The sequence below is a fragment of the Capra hircus genome, chromosome 21 (assembly GCF_001704415.2).
Source record: "Capra hircus breed San Clemente chromosome 21, ASM170441v1, whole genome shotgun sequence".
Lineage (NCBI taxonomy): Eukaryota > Metazoa > Chordata > Mammalia > Artiodactyla > Bovidae > Capra > Capra hircus.
This window is the reverse complement of record NC_030828.1, coordinates 64,302,970-64,325,888: the sequence shown is the minus strand read 5'-3', so window position 1 is coordinate 64,325,888 and position 22,919 is coordinate 64,302,970. Positions and strand designations below refer to the sequence as shown.

Sequence of the window (22,919 nt, the reverse complement as noted above, 5' to 3'; positions counted from 1 at the left end):
GTTCAGCTTTAGATCATCAGAAAAAGGGCTGGAGGTTCTGCGGTTACACGCATGATAACAAGCACAGTGACCTGTGGTTAACACGGCTCTTCAGAGGGCACGTTAATCGCAGCGCAGTGGCCAGCACGAGGGAGACAGGATCCTCACCCTCTCCACACAGGCAAGTCCATCCCAGAAAGCCTGTGCTCAAGCGGCTTTGGTGCTGCACTGTTAGTGGACACAGAGGGCCACGTTTTAAATGGAAGGAGGTCTGGAAACCACATCGTATCAAGAATGGCTGTGGGATACTGAAGCAGATTTAAAAAAAAAAAAAAAAAGACTCTTCAGTGTACCTATCAGGTACCCAAGGGGAGGACGTGGGGAAGTGAGATTTAGAACCTATGGTTTAAAATCTCTGGTTGTCTACGTTCTTGGAGGGGGACTTAGAGGCAGTGGAAATTGGGGGTGGTGGATGCCTCCTGAATATAGGAACAGTGTGGCCAAAAATACTGGCTTAAGGAACTCAGAGACCAGAGGGAATATCTAGTTCAGTTCACTTCAGTTGCTCAATCGTGTCCGACTCTTTGCGACCCCATGAACCTAAGTACGCCAGGCCTCTCTGTCCATCACCAACTCCCAGAGTCCACCCAAACCCATGTCCATTGTGTCGGTGATGCCATCCAACCATCTCATCCTCTGTCGTCTCCTTCTCCTGCCCTCAATCTTTCCCAGCAACAGGGTCTTTTAACCTTGGAAAAGTTACTGACGTTACCTTCTTCATATGTAAAATGAAAATATTATAAATTATGCTGGACTGAATATCCTTGTGGATATATCAGTGTGAACATTCCTATAAACAGAATTTCTGGATCAATGGACATGGTCATTGAAACATCTGGTATTTTCTACTTGAAAAGATCTATTCTAAACATCCCAATTGCCTTCTAAAAAACGAGAGTCCATGCAATGTGTTTTGGACAGATGTGTGGATGACACACAGCCGACTCACTTGACCATCTGCTGACAGGTGGTCAGTGTTCATTAACTGACGGACAGGCCTCATGGGCTGATGCTTAAAACGCTCTGTGCCTAGAGTGGCTCCATTCCTTTGTTCACCTCCTTACAGCATGCGCATTACTGCAAGTCCACCTAGGGGTGTGGATCAGCTTCATCTCTCACACTCCTCCCCAGAGACGCCCACATTTCTGAGTGCCAGCATCAGTCACCTTCTCCTGTTCTGGAACGACACAGAAGTGAATTCACGCAGCACACACTCTTTTTCGATGTTCTTCCATTCAGTGTGGCGTCTATGAGATTCCCCTGTGCCACTGCGTTGGTAGGAATTCAGGCTTTCTTGATTGCTAATACCGTTCTTTTTTGATATACCATAAATTACTTATCCATTCTCCTCTAGCTGTTGGCTATTAGGAGTAAAACTGCCGTGAGTATTTTCACATAGGTCTTTTGGTGCACACAGGTGCTCATTTCTCGTGGGTATGTTACCCAAGAGTAGGTGTATATGGAGTTTTACTAGGATTTGGCAAACCATTCTTCAAAGAGGCTGTACTGACTGACGCCTCCACCAGCTCCAGTGGGAACTCCAGCTGCTCTGCATCCTCACCACAGGCGGCGTCCTTTCCATTTCAGCCTTTACGTTTTGGTGGCTTGAAATGTGTGTAAGTGCTTGGGGTGTGTGTAAGTGCCTGGTGTGTGTGTAAGTGCTCGGCAGTTCTCATCTGCATCTCCCTGATATCGTATCATTGATATCTCTGCACCTCCCTGATATCATATCATTGATATCTCCGCATCTCCCTGATATCATATCATTGATATCTCCGCACCTCCCTGATGATGTGGAGCAACTTCCATGGGCTCATTTGCATGTCTTGTTGCCACTGTTTTTTTTTTTTTTTTCTTCTGTGAAACTCTTGTTCAGGTCTTTTTGCTCATTTTTAAGAGGCTACCTGCCTTTTTCATTTTAGGTTGTAGGAGTTCTGTATATATTCTTCATGAGTTCTTTGTCATATTCATATACACACACACACCTTCTCCTAGTCTGACCTCTTTTAATGGTGCCTTTTAATAAAGAAAACTCCTTAACTTTAAAGACGTCCAACTTCATTTTTTTTTTTTTACAGTTAATGTTTTTTGTGTCCTGTTCCAGGTTATAAAGATGCTTTCCTGTATTTTCCCCTCAATATGATGAAGATATTTTCATGAATCTTCTTGTAGATACTTTACTGATTCACTTTTCATATTTAGGTTGACTTCGAATTAATTTGGGGGTATAGCATGAGATGGGGTAAAGTTTTCTTTTTTTTTTGGTATTGATATCTGATTGTTCTGGTATCATCCATTGAAATAACCATCTTTAGCCCACGAAGTACAATGGTACTTTTGTCATAAATCATGTGACCATATACATGGAGATCTACCTAGACTCTTTAAAAAATAAAAACAAAAATATTTTGCTTTTTCTCTATTGTGTATCTGCTTTCTATTTCATTAAATTTTACGCTTTACTTTTTCCTTCTATTTTTGCTGGTTAATGTTTTTTTTCTAGTTTCTTGAGATAGAAGCTTGGGTCACTGACTCTTCATTCTTTTTCCAATATGCATTTCTAACTATACATTTCCCTACATGCTGGTTTATCCCACAAGTTTTGCTACACTGCAGTTTCACTACTGTTCTGTCCAAAATACTTTTTAATTTATATTGTGAATTCTTTTTTCTTTTGGTATCATGGATTATTTAATTATATACTGTTTAATTCCTCTGTGATCAAAGGAAACCTCTGTATGATTTTTATCCTATTTACACGTGTTGAGATTGGCTTTGTGGCCCAGAATGCAGTCTATTTTGGTTAGTGCTCAATGTGCACTTGAAAAGATTGTATATTCTACTGTGACAGCTTATATTTTCTATAAATGTAAATTAGGTCAAGTTGGTCAATCACGCTCTTCAAATTTTCTAGTTCTGCTTATTCAGTTTCTTGCAGGTGTCATCAGAATCGCCAACAAGGCTTCTGGATGCTTCTATTTCTTCCTTTAGAACTGCCCGTTTTTGCTTTATATATTTTGAAGATATATTAGAGCCTACAAATTTAAGATTGTTATATTTTTTTCAGCTGATGCTTTTTATCATTAAATAGGTCCTTTATCTTCAGTAATACTTCTTTGCCTTGAAGTCTATTCTATATAATATTAACACAGTCACACCATTTTCCTTGGTCAGTGTCTGTAAGGTTTATGCTTTTCCCTCTGTTACTTTTCAACCTGTGTCCTTATATGCTTTATTTTAAAACTAATTCTCCGAGCTTTGGCAGGACTAATCTAGACAAGTACTGAAGGTTAAACTTATTTTAAAAGGTCATTTTGTGTGTGTGTGTGTGTCAGAGTCCACAATTACATTTGCACATGTTTTATTTTGAGGAGCGTAAGAACAAGTGGGAGTGATTTCCTGTCCTCTTCAAGGAAGGCTGTGCAACTCCAAATACTGTTTAACATGTTTCTGAGGCCTCTGAGTAAGAACAGTCAAGAGCCCTTTACAGAGAAAGAAGCTGATGGTGGGCAACAGTCTTCCTGACCCACGAGCTCATCTGGGCCTGAAACCTGCAGGGTCTACATGCTGGCCAAGGCCTCATGTGAGGTCTCACCGCATCCAAACCTCTACCCAGTGACAGGATGTCCTTCCCAGGACGCTTACCAAATGGCCAGCTGGCTCGTGGGCTCACAAAGCAATACATTCTTCCATAGGATCGTTGTTAAACAGTTCTTTCTTTTATGGAGTTTAAACCTTCTTGATTGTAGTATCCATGCAGTATTCCTAGTTCTGTTCTCCGGGCTTCACAGAGGAAGTGAGATTTCCCTTCCATACGGAGAAGGAGCCCTTCAGAGGTTTGAAAACTGTATTCATGCCCCTTTCAGTTTTTCTCTCCCCAGGTATGTATCTCATGCTACTTCTTCAACGGTTCCACATATTAGCGCTGCTTTCAGACTTCTCACCAGTTTGGCTGCTGTCCTCATTACAGATGCCACGCGGCACTCAGATCTAGCCCTGACGTTCACGGTGAAGTACGACCAGTTCACGGTGGAGCCGAGCAGGACTATAACCTCCCTCCGTCCGCACCTCTACTTCTATTAATGTAGCCTGAGAACTACATTTGGTAGCTAACACTTCCAGTGGACATAATGAACTATCATTCTCCACTAAGCTTTTTTTGGTTTCTTCCCCTCATTCAGGTTAGACCTTGGCTAATGATACTGTCTTACCACTCCTTTTCCCCCACATACAATCACCTGGTTTTATATCCACCTATTTTAGCAAAATGGGGGCAAGAATTCTTACAGCATTCTCCTTTTTGGTGTTATTGGGGGAATGAAATAATAGACGTGAAGGGTGCTCCATGAGCCATAAGGAGCATTAAACAGATACGATATCCCTATCTGGGTATAAGACCAGGAATCTCTGTTTCTCTGAAGATGCTTGACCTTGTAATCCATATTGCTGGAAAACAGACCCGAGGAAAATAAACTTTTTCTCCTCTGTCCATAAAGGTTATTACAGACCAGACCTCCTGCCACTCTCTAATGCCTTGGTTTACTGAGAACCTCTTTTGTGTTTCTGACTAACATGCTCCAGCCACCCAGGCAGAGTTGCAACCATGTTCCAGGAGCCTATTTGTTGAATGTGTAATTCCAAGTGGAAGGCTGTGTTGCTAACTCCTCTGTCAGACCGAGAAGATTGCTAAGGCAACTGAGTCTCTCTGAATTTTCCTGGGGCGGGGGGGGGCGGGGGTCACTGCTTGCCTGCCCCCACCCCCAGATGCAGGAAAGGCCTCCTCCAAAATGAGCTTTCCAATATGTGCTTTCCTCTGAAGGAGGCTGACGCTCCTGAGAACAAGGTTTATTCTGGTTTCAGGGAATCTGGTTCTCCAGTCCCAAGCCCTTCCCACACACCATGGTATCTTCCCAGTGTGCCCTGCAGGGCAACCGAGAGGCATGAAGGGAATGGAAAACTTGTCCACTTAGGGACACCCACTGTGATTTAGGAACTGCACGAGGCTGTGGGCTGTATATCGAAAGTGAGCACCAGAGTGGAACCGCCTTGGCCCCCACCCATGGGTGTTAGGGAAACGTGTGAGATGTTTTGGTTGTCACTGCAGCTGGAGCTAAAGGTGTCCACGCAGTGTATGGTGTGGTATGCCTCTAAAAAGCAGAGCAAGAATCAATGAACTTTAAGAACAGGGAAACAGCTTCTAGAAGCTTCCTAGAATAACCTTCCTGCCAGTAAGGCTCAACCCCAAGGGATGGAGATTGACCTGGAGGTGGTCAGGGCTCCAGGTCAGACAGACTCCCTCAGACCAGGGATTCTGAAGTGAGGCTCCGCTCTTCAGCCACAAGAATCTGAAATTCTATCGGACTGTTCTGGCCAAAGCAGAAACCCATTCAACAGGCAACACGCTTTAAAAATAGAGTCTTGGTTTCTGTTCTCTTTTCTATTTGTGAACATGATGATTCTTGCAGAGATACCAGCTAACCTGCTGCTCAGCTCAGCCGAGGAATGACCGACACGGGCTGCCAGAAGGTGCTATTTAAGGTTTTCACAAATGCTAAACTACAGATCTGTTTATTTCGCTGCTGAAAATGTCCTCGTCAATCTCTGAGAAGAGAGCTGAAGCCCTGACCAAAGTCGCTGTGGTTACGCCACACGAGCCCTTTGTCTATGTCTGTGTTTCAGCCCGTGTCACGTCAGACCACTCTGTCGAGTTATATTACACGACTACCCCGGCACAGGCGGACTTGCTGTGTATTTATTTGCACACATGCTTATCAGACACACTTATGAACGCGATCATCTGATTTGCCCAGGATGCACTGCTAAGGAGATAAATGATCCCAGAATCTTCAAATCATCTTGAAGATATAAGTACCTTCTTGCCTTTCAAAGTAAGACTCAGGGAGTTGGTGGACCAAAAACTCTTCACAGCTATAGGATTGGTTTGGCCAAAAAGTTCACTTGGGTTTTTCCTTAACATCTTTTCTGCAAGATGTTACAGAAAAATCCAAACAAACTTTCTGGCCAGGCCAATATTTATAGGTATGTAGGCAGAGAATGTTGTTGTTTTATTCGCTACAACCCTGACTATTCACTGGAAGGACTGATGCAGAAGCTGAAGCTCCAATACTGTGGCCCCATGATATGAAGAGCTGACTCATTGGAAAAGACCCTGATGCTGGGAAAGATTGAAGGCAAAAGGAGAAGAGAGTGGCAGAGGATAAGACAGTTGGATGGCATCACCAACTCAATGGACATGAATTTGCACAAACTCTGTGAGATAGTGGACGACAGAGGACCCTGGCAGGCTGCAGTCCCTGGGGTTGTAAAGAGTCGGACATGACTTAGCAACTGAACAACAGTAACAAGGCAGAGAGTAACGCTAACACAGTGGCACATTTGTAAAAGCCGTTTCCCACCTACTGTTTTTATTCTGATATGATATCACAACGAGGGAGGCACGGTGTGGGTTACTGTCTATGAGAAATGAAGCTTAGAAGACAGTGTGCTCAGGGTCTAACACCTTGGAGTATGAAAATATGTAGTCAGGACTTTGAAGCCAGGCCTCTGACTAAACCATGACTGTGCTGCTCTGGCCGCTCTCCACCACGTCACCATGTCACGTGCGTGCGTATGTGCGCGTGCGTGTGTGGCGCAGGCTCGTGGGCATGGCCTGTCCCTCCAGCACTCACCTGCTGATCCTGAAGCTTGACTCCGACGACTCTAAAGGTGTTGCTGGCAGTGTTGTGGTAGATGTTGATCCGGCTGAAGCCCTGCTGGCCAGGTTTGATTGGTACCCATTTCTTACTGGTGTCATCGTAGACCATCACGGAAGCCCGGGCTTGGCAGATACTCTGTTCACTGCAGAGCGAGAGAGAACGTTAAGTGTTGGCCTCAGCCACAAGGGATGGATGCTGGCTTTGTCCTTTTCTGAAACGGCGGCCAGCTGCCACAGAGGAACTCCCTGGTCGCCAGAGCGTCCAACTCCCTACGGAAGAGCTGCTGGGTGAGGTGATGGGTTCTGAGAATTCACAGACCAGGGGAGTGGAGAGGAGCTCCTGGGTCAACATTTCCATGGAGGTACGTGGAAGAGACTCACAGCTCTGCCTTCAGGGGAAAAGTGATTGAATGGAAAAAGGAATTTCAGCCATAACGTGCTGTCTACAATATTCCAGGCACAGTGTTAGGTAAGAAAATGCGCTAAAGCACCTAAGCTTCACAACTTAGGAAGCAGCCACTTCTCCTCCCCATTCTGTAGTTGAGAAAAAGCATGGCTTGGAGACTCGGAAAGATTTACACAAATTCACACAGGTATTGGGTGATTTTATCTGGGACCTCCAACCAGTTCTGTCTGACTCTAGAGTACACAGCATCGATAACATTCTTCACAAAAGCCGACAAAATGCTCAACTGGTGATGTTACGAGAGTGTAGCTTCACACGAGCTATGCAGACAGTAACATGACTAGGTGAGTGTCTAAAGAACAGAGTGATGGAAATCAAAACAAGCAGATGGCTGCACCCTGTTCACTGGAGACATTTCCAAGCAATTTCCCCTGCTCAGAATATGACAGAAAGCAAGGGAAAAAGCGAAAGAAGAGCCTGGAGAGAGAAGACAGTCATCAGGGGAGTCAGCGTACTACCACGCCTGCCACCAGCTCGGGGCCAGCCTCCCGGGCCTGCCGCCTCTTCACCTTCATCACCTTGAGCATCCACGCTCTCCGTCTCTAGTCTGCTGGAAGCCCCTAGTTCAGAAGGTGAGACGTGGCTGTGCAGGAAGGCACACCAGCAGCGGTGGGGAGCAGCTGCTAGTGGGAAGGGAGGCCGGAGGAACACAGCTCAAGAATCCGGAGTGGAAAGCGAAGCCCAGCAGGTCAGGGCCGGTGTCTGAGGAAGTGAAAGTGTGTGCGGTGGGCAGTCATGAGCAGACGGAGCAGGCAGGACAGTCAGTCAGTCCCGTTACCATATTTAAGGGGCAGGGAGACCGACCACTTGAAGAGGTTCCCTTGGCCCCTTCCTGGTGGTCACCAGGCGGCAAACTTGTGGTTTTACGCGACTGGCCCTGAGCGGCCTGGAACAACCTCCGCTTGGCCTTAGCAGTCGGTGCCCGAGCCTCCCCAGGACCCACTCCCCTAAGACTCCTAGAAGGTGGAGGACCACGTGCAGACCACGATTATCTTAACAGTAATCTGGGCATGTGCACAGACACCCATGCATACATACTGTCTCAACGCACATTCCACAGCAGTCCAGCCAATGACTTCACGTTCAGAGCGCCCAGACCCCCAGCCCCCAAATACCTCCTCCGCTCCATCTCGGCTGGGCTGCTGCCCCCTCAGCTCCGCGCCGGGGAGCAGCAGTCGGGTACACCTGACGCCAGCTGTCCCAGCCCTGTGTCGAGGGCTGCCTGTGGTCACACGTATTGGGAGTGCATGATATGGGTTTTGCTCTTCTGAGATCGTGCTACACCTTTTTTTTTCATGATTCATTATTCATTCAACAAACAAATAAGGGCTAATCAGTGATGAGCCAAACAGGCAGGGGTTTTCCCAGAAGACAGCCATATCATATTGGCAGGGAGAAGAAAGCAAAACAAAAAGATAACCAGGGACTTCTCTGGGGGTCCAGTGGCTAAGACTCTGCGCTTCCAATGCAGGGGGCCCAGGTCTGATCCCTAGTCAGGGAACTAGATCCCACATGCTGCAACTAAGACCCAGCACAGCCAAATAAATACACACCTAAAAATAATTTTTCTTTTTTAAAAAACAAAGCCAAACACAGCACTATGCTCTGCCTTCTCTGAGTTCTGGAGCCTGAAACTGTGTCTCTTTTAGGAGAATATTAGCAAGTTATTCTTGCCTGGAGAATCCTAGGGACAGAGGAGCCTGGCGGGCTGCCGTCTATGGAGCTGCACGGAGTCGGAAAAGACTGAAGTGACTGAGCAGCAGCCGCAAGTTGCTGCTCCCCTGGCTGAGCCCTGTCCTCACGAAGTCTGCTAGGAATCAGAGTGAACTGTACACAGAATCAGCAGACCTTGGTCCAGGTCAAGTCAGAATCCCCCCTGATGGAAACTACTAGTCAGGGTCAGGGCTGAGTGTGTTAACTCACTGCCGCAGCTGTGCTCCAGCCCACGGGGAAGGAAGCCAGCAGGCGCGCGCATGCCGGCTCAGGCGCTGGCAGGGACCCTGAGAGCAAGGCACAGGTGCGATCAAGCCAGGGGATCTGAGCCCAAGCCCCAGCTGCGGCACTCACTGGCATGGGATGCAAAAGCCCCAAGATGCCCCTGGGGGAGCAACCAGGAAGGGCGCGTGTGGCGGAGACCCTATACGATGGCCGTGGAGGAGCGCCCTTCAGTTCACCTGCAAAGAGCCTGGCTCCACCAGAGGTCCCAGCTGCTGTCTCTGGACACCCACCACGTCTGCACAGAGGTCATGTTCTCTGCCAACGACTAAATGGTGACAAGGTGACCTGGTCCCTGGTGGAGGCAGGGGTCGTCCCCAGGGGAAACCTCCTCCTCTGCCAGGGCCGAACCCGAGATGCTTCCTCCTCAGTCCTTCCTGCCCCCTCTCCTCCTGCAGACCTGCCTCGTGGCCTGAGGCTCTGCGGGCCTCTCCGCTCCCTCCATCCTTCACTGACCTCTGGTAACTAACCTTCCTCGGGGTCTGGGGGCCTGCCTCTTAGGAGACCCAAAGAGACAGCCTGCATGGTGCAGGCTCCCCGCAGGCAGGGACACGTACGTCTCATTCTCTGCAGTCTCAGGACCCTGGCACAGAGCAGGGCCTGATAACCGGCCCCTGTGAAGAGAGCTCTGGAGGGGACCCCACTCTCTCCCGCACAACACGACCCGTCTTCTAAAGCAGCCCTAGCCCCCACCAAGCCTCTGATGGAGTTGCCAGCCATAGGGACTCCCTGCTCTACACACCAGCCCGTTATGCTGCAGAGCAGCTTGAGTTTTCCTTGTCCTCAGGGACAGTCTACTCCGTACCCTCGAGGTGCAGAGGTGTTCCAACAGTTCTGTCTGATCCAGTGGACAAGTGAACAAATGTCATGGCTCTGGTATCCATCGTTCACACGACAAAGCCACCCCACTCTGCTCTAGGGAGTCCCCCTGGTCACGTGCTCGCTTGGGGTCTGGGTCCCACTTCTGGCATGACCCTCTTGTCTTCATCTGACAAGCACAGATGCCAGTGAGGAGTCAAGACACATTCAGTGATGCAGAGATGCCCTCAGCGAGCTCAGAGCTATTCAGGAAAGACGACGAATGATCACACACCTTCTCAGCCTGGAGGGCTTTGGGGAACCGGGGAGACTTTCTGAAGAAACTGCGGTGTGGGTTTAAAGATGCAGAGCTGTCAGCCCCAGGCGGGTTCAGGAAGGGGATGTGGGATTCCAGGCGGGGGAGACCAGCAGAGGTGGGGGTGAAAGGGGGTGAGGACGGTGTGCTGCACGCGGAGCCAACCCAGCGGCCCCACACACACCTCCGGGGCTGCTCAGTGGAGATGGTAAGGCATGGGTCCACTGCTGTGCTTGCCCCTGGGAGATGCTGAAACATAAACCACTATTTTTAAAGTTGTAATTATAGTCACAGGCCCCTCCCCACTGGCCCCCTCTTTTTTAGAACTTCAGGTTCAAATTTAACTTGTAGATTAAAAACAAAAACAAAAACAAAAACAAACCCTCTTTTTGGACTTCCCTGGCGGTCTAGTGGTTAAGACTCTGCATTTCCAGTACAGGGACTCAGGTTCAATCCCTGATCAGGGAACTAAGATCCCACACACTGCACAGCGTGGCCAAATATCCCTAATCCCCTCCCCCCCACAATTTGACCAGTATTTATCTGTCTCTGTTTATTTTATTACCACTAACAAAACCTAAATGCAAGGAAGTACTTCTTTACTTAAGATTATGTCTTATTATCCCATTGGGATTTTTGTTTTTTATAGGAGTCAGCATTTTATTATTTTTATTGAGATACAACTGATATATAACATTATACTAGTTTCAGGTGTATGAAATGTTTCACTACTTGTTTATATTGCAAAATGATCACCACAGTAAGTCTTATCATCCATCATATCTAGTTATAATTTTTTTTTTGTTTTAATAACTCTTGATTACTACTCAGCCTAGACACTGTCTCTGAGCGCCATATACTCCCTGTCCCTATTTAACAGCTCCACTTGGGTGAATATGAAACTCTGTACTACACACACATTTCACATGCACCAGACACTTCACTTGTCCCAATCAGTGTTTTCGAGGAAAGTTAACTTGGTAAATGGGGCCTCCCTGGTGGTGCTGTGGTAAAGAATGTGCCTGCCGATGCAGGAGACGCAGGTTCGAACCGTGGGTCGGGAAGATCCCCTGGAGCAGGGAGTGGCAACACACTCCCTTGTTCTCGCCTGGGAAAATCCCATGGACGGAGGAGCCTGGGGGGCTACAGCGCACGGGGTCCTGAAAGAGCCAGACACCACTTAGCAACTGAACAACAATTTGGTGAACGAGTACTTTCAAAAATGGTTTACTGAAAACAAGTATTTTCAAGTACAGTTTATACTGAATTGTATTTTAAACACATATATATACGATTCCCTTTACTAAACTGAAAAAGACTATTGCTACCTGCCCAGCCCTAGCACCCCACACTCTGCACCAAGGCTGGTCCTCCCGGCGCTCATCTCAGACACACTACCTTCACAAGAGCAAACCACCACTGACCAGTGGGGTCCATCCACCAGGCCCCGTTCACACAGGGCTGCGTTCACATGGACCGCCAGGCTGACGGACTTTCCCCCTGGGACCTGACAGACTGTTCTGAGCTGGAGGTACAAGCAGAGCTTCTCTCCCAGGAGAAGGCTCTTACAGAGTGAGCAGTCTAAGTCCAGTCTCATTTTGGGCTTTTGTACGGGTATTTGTGGGCCCTGCAAAAAACCCCAGCCTGTAATTCCCTCCCAGTGCTGTGTGAGACGGACAATAACAAAGCCGTGGACGGCTCTCTGGTCAGGGCGTGCTCTGGGCCTCAGTTTCCTCATGGACACCAGGCTGGTTGACCTCAGGGCTCCTCAGACAGCTGAGTTCACGCTGAGCTCTGCCCAGAAGCCCAGCCCCTGGCCAGCACAGTCAGAGTCTTGTCATTGGTTCAGCAGTTAACTCTTCAGAGACCACTACTGAAATCTCTCACTTAAAAGTGGCAAACACACCACAAACTTTCTGCAGACAACTGTGCAATCTACTCAGGGATCTTCTTGGACTTGACCTAAGAAACCACTGATGCGCTTGTGGATAAAACCAACGCATGGGAAGACGTGGAGAGGGCAGCCTGAAGTCAGTCTCCGCCTCCCCCCACCCCCGTCTAGTCCTGGCAAAGCACAGCTTCCACGTCCACCAGCCGCTGGACTCCTGCCCCACCACCCCCTGCATGACCGAGAATGAGCCCTCTGGACCCTGCATGGGCTGGCACTGACACCCCATCCCAGCCACACTCTTTCCTGTGCAGTCAACGTGGAATCCTTTCCACTCTACAAATACCTTTCGGGGCCTTTTCAGGCATTTACTACGATTTGAAGGACAGAGGATGATGTCCCAAAGTTAGGGTGTGTGTTGTGTCCGACTCTGTGATCCCATGGACTGTATCCCACCATACTCCTCTGTCCATTGGATTTTCCTGGCAAGAATACTGGAGTGGGTTGCCATTTCCTCTTCCAGGAGGTCTTTCTGATCCAGGGATCGAACCTGTGTCTCCTGGGTCTCCTGCACTAGCAGGTGGACTCTTTACCACTGCACCACCTGGGAAGCTCTAAAATTCGAGTAAAATGATGCAAACCAAGAAGGGAACAGACAGCAATAAGGCCACCCCAAGAGGCTTGCCAGAAAACCAAGCCCAGGGTTGAGCCTGGACACTGTCCAGCACTTGGACCTGTAAGGACCAGCCCCTCGGTGCTACGCTCATCTCTGCCTCTCACCAGGGCTCTCACCCATCTGTCCTGCTTCTCAGCATCTGTGTTAAGCACCGTCTGCCCCACTAGATGATGAGCTCCTTGAGGGCAGGGGGCTTTCCCCTTTGTAAACGTGGTCCCTCGTGTGCTGCAAACTGCTCTGACTGTGCACAAGTGCCCTCATGGTCGTGTGCCCGTGGGAACATTCCACCTACAATCCTACTCTGTTTATTCTCAGAGAGGCAGTAAGTAACTGCCAAACAGAAGCATCTGCTGCAGATTACCATCAGTGCTGTGGGTCTCACTGCGGCCTGGGATCTTGAGTCAGGAAACCGCAAGGCTGAGGTGGGCCTGCTGCAGAGTGAGGCTCCCTGGAGGCCAGTGGGGGAGAGATCTGCTGCTCTGGGAAGGCGCGTGCTGGCCCCCGGGTCCCCTAGGAGCGCACTCGGGTCCAGTCACGCCTCACCCTCCCCGCCAGCCCTGCTCAGCCTGACCCAGCGGGTCCACCTCCTCTAGACTGAACACCTCCTCACACTGTCCCGACAACCTGGCTTTGCCTGGGAATGAGGGGCTTCCTGGGAGGTGGGGCAGGACGCTCAGCGCTAAGACCAGGACAGTCCCAGGCACAGTGGGGTAAGTGGTTAGACAACTGGGAAGGCCCTCTCCCTCTCCCCTGAAAACACGCCGAGCCTGAGCCTAGCTGCTGTAAGCTGATAGGAGCTGGCACCCGCTTCCGACTCCCAGCTGCTGCCTCCAGCTCTCATTTCTCTTCCATCAAGCTGAGATATACGATACCTGGGAATACAGACCCACAGAACAGTGGCAGGTACAGTAGGTGGTGTGAAGAAAGGTCACCCAGAGGCTCTTCAGTGGGGCTGCAGCATCGCCCTCTCAGGAGGTGACACAGGAGGGCACGCGTGCACAGCAGGGCTCAGAGGCCCAGCGTGGGGGATGCCCCTGCAGCACGGCCCAAGCCTCTGGCGGTGAGCCTCCACCTGGGGGCTCGGGGCACAGGCAGGACCCGACGGCCCGCGTCCTGCCAGGATGCTCAGGGTGACTCTCCAGGCTATCTCAGGTCTCATCTCATGCCGATGTGCCATCTGCTTAAGCCAGCACCTCCCTCGTCCGGGACGGTTTCTCTTCCCTACACACAGTTTGCATCCCACCGTCTCAGCTCAGGTCGGTGCTACTGCCTCCAGGAAACCCCTACCCTGCTCACTGCCACTGTCCTGAAGGTCTGTCGATTTTCTCCGTCTTGCACGAGGCAGGTTTTTTGTGGTTTGTTTCAAAAATACTGTTCATCTCTGGAGCGCCAGTGACTGCTCAATAATAATCTTTGCATAAATGCTTGCTTTTGGGTGTGCCTAGTTTTGCCAGGTATCATATTTCTCAGCCTCTTTAGGGATTCTTTGGGGTGGACGTGAGGGGTAGGGGACGGGACCAAGACTCCCGTGAGACTGGGTCACTACTGCTTTCTCTTCCTGCATTAATCTGACAAATAAACCAAGAGAACACCCCTTTTCCTGAGTACTGACTATGCACCAAGTATATGCCCATGCCTGGGACTTAGAAACTGGATGTCTGAACAGAGGCCGTGGTTTGCGTCCTCAAGGGGAGGCGCATGGCCCACCGCACTCCAGGGGTGCAGAGGGGGGCGGGGTGAACAGGAAGAACACGACATACAGGTGGGAGTGGGTAGCCGTTTTTTAACACCACATCAGGAAGCACATTCAGCTGCCTTCTCTGAGATACAAACTTGATGACTGGAGTGGATGCCAGATCTTCCCAGTGGGAAGGGACATTCCCCTTGGTAACAAGTAAATTCCCTCTGCTGCTGCTGCTACGTCACTTCAGTCGTGTCCGACTCTGTGCGACCCCAGAGCCGGCAGCCCACCAGGCTCCCCTGTCCCTGGGATTCTCCAGGCAAGAACACTGGAGTGGGTTGCCATTTCCTTCTCCAATGCATGAAAGTGAAAAGTGAAAGTGAAGTCGCTCAGTCGTGTCCGACTTTTAGCGACCCCATGGATTGCAGCCTACCCGGCTCCTCCATCCGTGGGATTTTCCAGGTGAGAGTACTGGAGTGGGGTGCCATTGCCTTCTCCTCTCTAGGGTGACCTTTTTTCTCTTAATGTGAACGGACCTGAAACAGATTTGATACTTTGTTCTAAACTTAAAAATGTTCATTCTGAAACAGTTGATGACTGTGAGAAGCAGGCGTGGGTTCCCATGATGCCGCCACCCCACTTGGCCCAGGAACTGCGATGTCACCTCAGAAAGCTGCTGAGCTCAAGAGGCCCCTGCACCCCAGTCCTCTCCTTGGCCAGTGGGAGCTGCCAGCCTAGATTCTTGCTTGCCTTTTGTAGTTCAGTCATACAACCAGAAGTGGTCCTCAAATGCTTTTTGGTCTCAGGGCCCCTTTACACCCATATAAATATTTGAAGATGGTAGCTAATTATTACAGAAATGCAAATCAAAACGACAATGAGGTATCGCCTCACACCGGTCAGAATGGCCATCATTAAAAAGTCTATAAACAAATGCTGGAGAGGGTGTGGAGAAAACGGAGCCCTCCTACACTGCCGGTGGGAACATAAATTGGCGCAGCCACTATGGAGAACAGTATGGAAATATCTCAAAAAACTAAAAACAAAGTTCCCATATGACCCAGCAATCCCACTCCTGGACAGACATCCGAAAAAAACTATAATTGAAAAAGATACGTGCACCCCTATGTCCAGAGTAGCACTATGCACGATAGCCAAGACACGGAAACACCCTCCATGTCCACTGACAGTGGGGTGGATGAAGAGGAGGTGGTGCACAGATGCAGCGGAATATCACTGAGCCACACAGAAGGATACATAATGCCATTTGCAGCAACACAGAGGCACCTAGCGAGGATCACCCTAAGTGAAGACAGGGAGAGACTGACACCATGTGATATCGCTTACATGCGGAATCTGAAATGTGACACAAATGTACTCATCCATGACACAGAGACAGACTCAGAGAGAGAGCAGACTCGGGCTTGCCAGCGGGGGCTGCAAGGGGCCACCGGAGGGGTGGACTGTGCTCTGGGATGGGCAGAGGCAAACTCTCCCATGTGGAATGGACAGACGAGGCCCTGCTGTGCAGCACAGGGAGCTAGACTCAGCATCCTGTGATAAACCATACTGGGAAAGAAGATGAAAAAGAATGTATATGTACGTGTGATCACTCTTCTGTGTGGCAGAAATTAACACAGCATTGTGAATCAACTACACTTCAATAAAATAAGTTTTAAAAAATTACTGAGGGAGCCAAAAAGCTTCTGTTTATGGAGATTAAGTCTATCTATATTTATCGTATCTGAAATTAAACCTAAGAATTTGAAAAAACGCAAGCACACATTTCCTTGGCTGGCACAGTGACAATGTCAACACATGTCATAGAGCTTCTGGAAAATTCCACTGTGCACTCATGAGATGAGACTGGAAAAGGAGAATAACGTCTCAGTATTATTACAAACACAGTTTTGACTCAGAGCCCGAAGAGGGTAGGTCTTCTGAGCACATTTTGGGAACTGCTGCACCACAGGAATGAAAATAATAAATCAGACATCACCGAGCAACACGCAGAATCTCAAATGGTGACTAAGGCCCAGTTTTGTGAGTGTGCCAATTAAAGAAAGGCTTTGGGTAAATGAGGAATAAATTCAGTGTCAAGCCCCCAAATCCTTTCTGCCATCCAAGCTGGCCAGGAGGGCCAGACTGCCAGGCCATGTGTGGCCAAGACTGCCGGTCTCTCCTCACTCCGACGCCAGTGTCCCAGATGCCTGGACAGCTGGCTCTGCTTCTCTGGGAAGCCTGGTGGAATCCGGAACACACACTCTGACCAACTGTTGAGAGTCTGACACCCTCAGCCTGAGCCCGTCTCAAGCCTTCCCACTCTTCCTCTCGAGGCCACCCAGCTGACAGGCCAGGTGGACACAAGGGCGGCTCCAACCTCAGAGACACTTTCTAGTTCCAATATACGCCTGTGTCCCCGAGTCTGTGTGGAAGGGAAGCAGGGGTCCACAGGCTCGGGGGCCTCTGAGGGGATCTGGCCGGGCCAAGGAACAGGGCAGTACATGCATCTCGGAGGGTAAGCTTAAAGCCTGGCGACGAGACCAGGCTGAGCCCAGCTGAGCCCCTGATCACAGGCTCGGGCTGACACCTGAGTGAGTGTGTGCCATCCCGGGGCATGCGGGCGGGCGCAGACCCCGTGCCCGAGCAGCTCTAGGCTGGGAGGGGAGGGGGCGAAGGAAGGATGACTGACAGCAACGTGGGCAGTACAGGAGGGCTGAGGTGGCCTCCGGCCTCCGTGGTCTGACCAGTGGGAAACTGGAGACTACACAGAGTAACAGAGACTAGCAGCCTTGATTCAAACTCTGATTCCGGGCAAGTTCCTTTGAGAGGTTACAGATGAGCTTGCTGCTGCTGCTGCTAAGTCACTTCAGTCGTGTCCGACTCTGTGAGACCCCTTAGCTTTTGAAAACACGAGAGGCCTGGCTTTAGACCCCAACTCTCCCAACAGTGTGCCCTGGAGCTGGTAAGCTGTTAAGCTGACTCTGCTGACCCCTGTCCTTACCAGCGAGATGGAACAGCAGCGGGAACCACAGAGGACGAGGTTAAATACAACATACATCAGACCACGTGATGAGCACAATGCCTGGCAGAGAACTGGAAACTGGGTACCGCTGTTATTTTCTCTTTTAAGGGGTCAGCTGTCAAAGTCTAGACCGGCTCTCAGGCACTTCCTGCCTCAGGACACCCAGGGAAGACAACACACTCCCAGGAGATGCTCTGATCAGAACAGGACAGCAAAGTTTCAAGACGCTCTTCAGTGACCGGGCTCCACAGCCCTGCTGCAGGGGCAGCCCCGCTGACAGCCTGAGGGCCGGGGCCTCGCGGGGCGGGGGCGCCAGAAAACCTGGCCTGCGGTTTGGCTGGACCACTAACTCACTCACAGAGAAGCTCTGCCCTGACTCTGGGCCTCAGTTTCCCCATCCGTGCACCTCAGAGCTGGATTAAATCAGTAGTTTTCAGATTTCAAGGTATTATCACCAGCAACAAGTTTCTCCCCCCTTAAACAAATATGGAGGAATACTTAAAACAAGATAAGAGAGGGCGAATCTGGCTGACAAGGAGGCTAACGTGCCTGAAGCACCACTCCCCTGGGCGCCCGACTGCAGGTGGAGGGCCCTGAGTTGCTTGCAAGATGGAGACTTACACGCCTGCTCCGGTTTTAACGGTTTAGGAGTGGCTCTGCTCCCTCCTCGTTTCCTTCTGATATTGTTTTCTGCCTTCAGCAGCAGACAGGATGGAGTACACTGAGCTTCCCGCAGGGTAGCTTTCGGCTGATGATGACTTTGGTCCCTGCCCTCTGTGGAAGCTGACGTGCCTTTAAAGAGGCAAGTCTTGTTTGCCACAGCTCTACTCACAAATCCCGCAAAGCTCAGGGGGATGACTAAAATGATATAAAACTGGCTGCAGGGACTTCCCGGATGGTCCGGTATAAGACTCTGCGCTTTCAATGTAGGGGGCATGGGTTCAATCCCTGGTCAGAGAACTAGATTCTACGTGGCACAACTAAAGATCCCACGTGCTGCAATGAAGACCGCAGATCCTGAATGCTGCAGGTAAGACCCGGCGCAGCCAACTAAGTAAATATTAAAGGAAAGGAAAACCAGCTGCAAAGGAGCAGGAGAGGCCAACTGCGTCCCTGGGCTTTGTGAGCCGCTGGGCCTGGAAGAAGGGGCTCTGGCAGCCTGGCTGAGGCCCTCAGCTTAGGGTGGGGTATGCTGCGATGGCCAAAGCTCCCCTGCTGACCAGGAGCGTCGGACGGGCCCCCTTACTGTTCTGTCCCTGTCGTAACTCCCCGCAGACCGCCTACAGAGAGCCCGCTCGGCATCCCGGGAGAACCTCCTGACACGGCTGTCCTGTGCTGGGTAGGCTCTCCTGGCCCTCCTCAACCAGCCATGAGGCCCTGAGCAAAGCTCCAAGGCTGGTCAGAGGCCAGGCCTCCTTGCCCCCTGAACAGCAGTGATGACCCTTCCCAAGCCGACCACCCGACATGGTTGAAAGAATCAAACAAGAACACTGGTCAAACAGCAGTCTGGGAACTGAGAAGGAATCTTTAAAGGGGAAGAAGTATAACTTATGCTGAGACGTAGGGCTGCCATGAGTCGATGAAGTTTAGTGCCCCAAATCCCAGAGGATAAAGCTCTGTCTTACGATCCAGTCTCCCATGGGATCTCAGGGTGGGGGAGAATCAAGTCTGAGTCGCAATCTCACCTTCGGAAAGAGTAGCTCACAACTACCAGGGCAGGACGCGGACTGGCTAGTGCCCACACACGTGCCAAACCACCGCAGCCCAAGCCATCTGCTGCCTACACTCAGCTCCAAGGGCCTTGGGTAGAAGGTCGGGGCTCTGCTGAGACAGCCCATGCGGTCTCCACCTGTACAAAAGGCACCCGAGTCCCTCCCTCTGTGCCCAGGATTCAGAGAACACCCCTGAGTGTTCTCAGGCCATTCTAGAGAGAAGAGCACCTCTGAGCCAAACCCCAGACCCTGAGATAGCTCGGAGCCCCCCACCAACCAAGCCAGGTGTCTGACTTCTGAGGAAGTGCTTCTGCCACACACACACATACACACTCATATACACACAGCGCCACTAACAACAACTGGCATCCAGAGGCACAGGCTGGTGCAGTGGATGGACCAGCGGACGGAGCGGGCGGCTCCATCGTAACCGTAACTGTCTAGTGGTCATGAGTCCTCCTGCCCTCTGGCCTCGGTCTCCCTATCAGTGCAACCAGGGGACCTGGGGAGGCTGCCATGGTCCCTCGGGCTGTACACCGCTACGGCTGCAGGTCTGCTCCTGAGGTGCCCCTGTCCCCTGAGGTCGCCGTACTCACACAGTGGTCATGGCTGCAAGTCTGCAGGACAGGGAGCCCGAGGAGGTGAGTCCCGAGTTCCCGCCAGGCCAGCTGACCTGAGCGCACAGACTCTGGGAAGGCAGCAACTCAAGTTTTAGACTCTACTTGAAACCAAACAGGAAAAGGAAGCTGAACCAGAGACAAAGGGGAAACAAGCCCCAGTTGAGAACTGAAACCTAGGCAGAAAACAGAGAAACAGAGCTTGCGGCACAGAGCCCCCAGTGTGGGCGGCCCGCGTGCCAGGCTGCAGCCTCGCACTCTGGCACTTTCTGCAGGGGCCGGGCAGGTGGGCGCGGTGCGGAGAAGGCCAAGGCCCTGGCTCCCCAACTGTCCCGACTCGGGCGCAGCGTCGATGGCTCCCTAGACGCTTTCGGAAAGGCACCTGGCCCATCCTCCAGTGTGCACACACGCCATGATGGCATTACAGCTGGGGACGGCCTCACGGTTTACTCGCTAATGAACTCCGTACTTCTGTTAGGGAGACGCTTCTCATGAATGGTGACATTTCTGTCATCGGCGGCCTGAAAGGAAAATATCTGAGGGGTGATGGAAGCCTGGCCTTGTCACCGGCTCGTTAAGGGAACCTGGGCTTGTGTTTCCTCTGCTGTAAAATGGGGTTAATCATCCTCGGTCCGCCTGTCTCCACTGGGTTCTCAGGAAGGTAAGATCCACTCCCCAGCTTTCATTCAGAACTGACTGAGAACCCTCCAAGTGTCATGCGTTGTGCCAGAAACTGGAGACAAAACACCGACCTGAACGGCAACTCTTGTCCTTGAAGGGCTTTGACTGTAGAGAAAGGAAGCGACTGACAGGTTAGCAAATTGATGTGTTAAGATGTTATTACCGATAGAGCAGAAAACAGCTGTTCCGAGTATGGTACAATAGAAAGAGTACTTCTAACTGGAGAGCTGAAAGCACAGTCAGTGAGAGCCGAGTGCCGAAAATGCATTTTCAAAGGATTTCAAAGATACTCATCTCCCTTTAAAAGCAGCTTTAGGTTGCAAACCACAAACTTCGACATATTGTGTTTTTTTTTCTTAGTTCAAAATATTTTCTATTTTACCCTGTGACTCTTTTATATACAGATTCTTGAGAAATACTTTAATTTCCAAACGTTCGGTGTTATCCTACTTCTGTTATTATTATTTATTTCTAACTTAATACTCGGAGAAGGCAATGGCAACCCACTCCAGTGTTCTTGCCTGGAAAATCCCATGGATGGGGGAGCCTGGTAGGCTGCAGTCCATGGGGTCGCTGAGTCAGACACGACTGAGAGACTTCACTTTCACTTTTCACTTTCATGCATTGGAGAAGGCAATGGCAACCCACTCCAGTGTTCTTGCCTGGAGAATCCCAGGGACGGGGGAGCCTGACGGGCTACCATCTATGGGGTCGCACAGAGTTGGACACGACCGAGCGACTTCACTTTCACTTTTCACTTTCATGCATTGGAGAAGGCAATGGCAACCCACTCCAGCGTTCTTGCCTGAAGAATCCCAGGGACGGGGGAGCCTGGTAGGCTGCAGTCCATGGGGTTGCTGAGTTGGACACGACTGAGCGACTTCACTTTCACTTTTTACTTTCATGCATTGGAGAAGAAAATGGCAACCCACTCGAGTGTTCTTACCTGGAGAATCCCAGGGACGGGGGAGCCTGACGGGCTACCATCTATGGGGTTGCACAGAGTCGGACACGACTGACATGAATCAGCAGAACTTAATTCTACTGTGGTTAAAGAACATACACAGGAGTCTTTCTTCATTTTCCCTGTATGACTTCAATCCTTATAAATTTATGGAGGCTTGCTCAACGGCCCAGGAGGTGGTTGACCTTGGTGACCGTACTACATGCACAAGAAGGTGTGTTCTGACGTAGGGTGCAGGGGTCAAAAAACGTCCGGCAAGTGAAGGTGCTTAACAGTTTGGTTCAGATCTTATGTCCGTATTGGTCTGCTGTCACTGCTGACTTATTTCTGTCTAACTGTTGTTACCAACTGCTGACACAAGAGTGTTACAACCTTCGACCCTGATTGGGGGTTTGTCTATTTCTGTCAAATGGTTTTCCTCCACGTATTTTGAAGCTCTTGTTAGGTACATATATTTTTAAGGCTATTCTATCTTCTGGATGAATGGCCCTTTTGATCTGTATAAAATGCCCCTCTTCATTGCTGCTAACACTGTCTTTAAGGTTACTCTATCTGATATTAATGCAACCATTCAAACTTCCTTCTGCTCACTGTTTGCCTGGTATATCTTTTTCTGTCCTTATAAATTTTTTTACTGCTAAAACAAGTTACCACGAACTTATGCCTTATAACAGCACAAATTTATTACCTTAGTTTTATAAGATAATAGTAGGCCAGCCATCTGACACTGATCTCATGGCCTCACTGGGCTTGACCAAGGTGTTGGAAAGTTCAACAGGCTCTTCTGGAGGCTCAAAAGGAGAACAATTTCCTGGCCTTTTTACAGCTTCCAGAGGCTACCTGCACTCCTTGGCTAATGCTAAACATATATATTATGAAATAATCACCACAATCAAGCTAATGAGCATACCCACCTCTACTTGTTAATTGGGGTATTTAGTCCATTTACATTTATTGATGTGTTTCGGTAGAAGCCTATCGTTTTGCTATTTTTTCTGTTTATCTCATTTGTTTTTTGTTTCCCTGTTACTCCTTTTCTGCACTCTTTCGGGCAAACTAAATACTCTTTAAAACTCCATTTTAACTTTTCTATACTGTTGACTTTTTAGCTATTCCTCTTTATATTATTTTTTAGAGATCTTTCTAGGCATTTAAATATACATTCTTAACTTTGCACAGTATACTTAGAATTAATATTACACTAATGTAAAACATAAGAACTTTACGGAGTGCATAAATCCACTCCCATCCTTAATGGTATAGTTCAGTTGCTCAGTTGTGTCCAACTCTTTGTGACCCCATGGACTGCAGCACGCCAGGACTCCCTGTCCATCACCAACTCCTGG

At 49.7% G+C, this 22,919-nt stretch overlaps 1 protein-coding gene across 9 annotated transcripts in view; it reads right to left on the bottom strand.

Annotated features, from left to right (window-relative positions):
• The window catches only part of EVL (Enah/Vasp-like), a 147,513-nt gene that overhangs the window by 41,267 nt on the left and 83,327 nt on the right, over positions 1 to 22,919 (bottom strand). For 8 of the 9 annotated variants that reach the window (XR_001919860.1, XM_018066034.1, XM_018066035.1 and 5 more), the window contains exon 2: positions 6,729 to 6,897. Coding sequence is in view for 8 of the 9 variants with exons in the window: in XM_018066034.1 (XP_017921523.1) it covers positions 6,729 to 6,897 (169 nt within the window). In the remaining variant the exon portion in view is untranslated. Of the gene's footprint in view, positions 1 to 6,728; positions 6,898 to 19,907; positions 20,083 to 22,919 lie in introns of those variants that run through there. The other variant, XM_018066038.1, reaches the window with a different exon arrangement.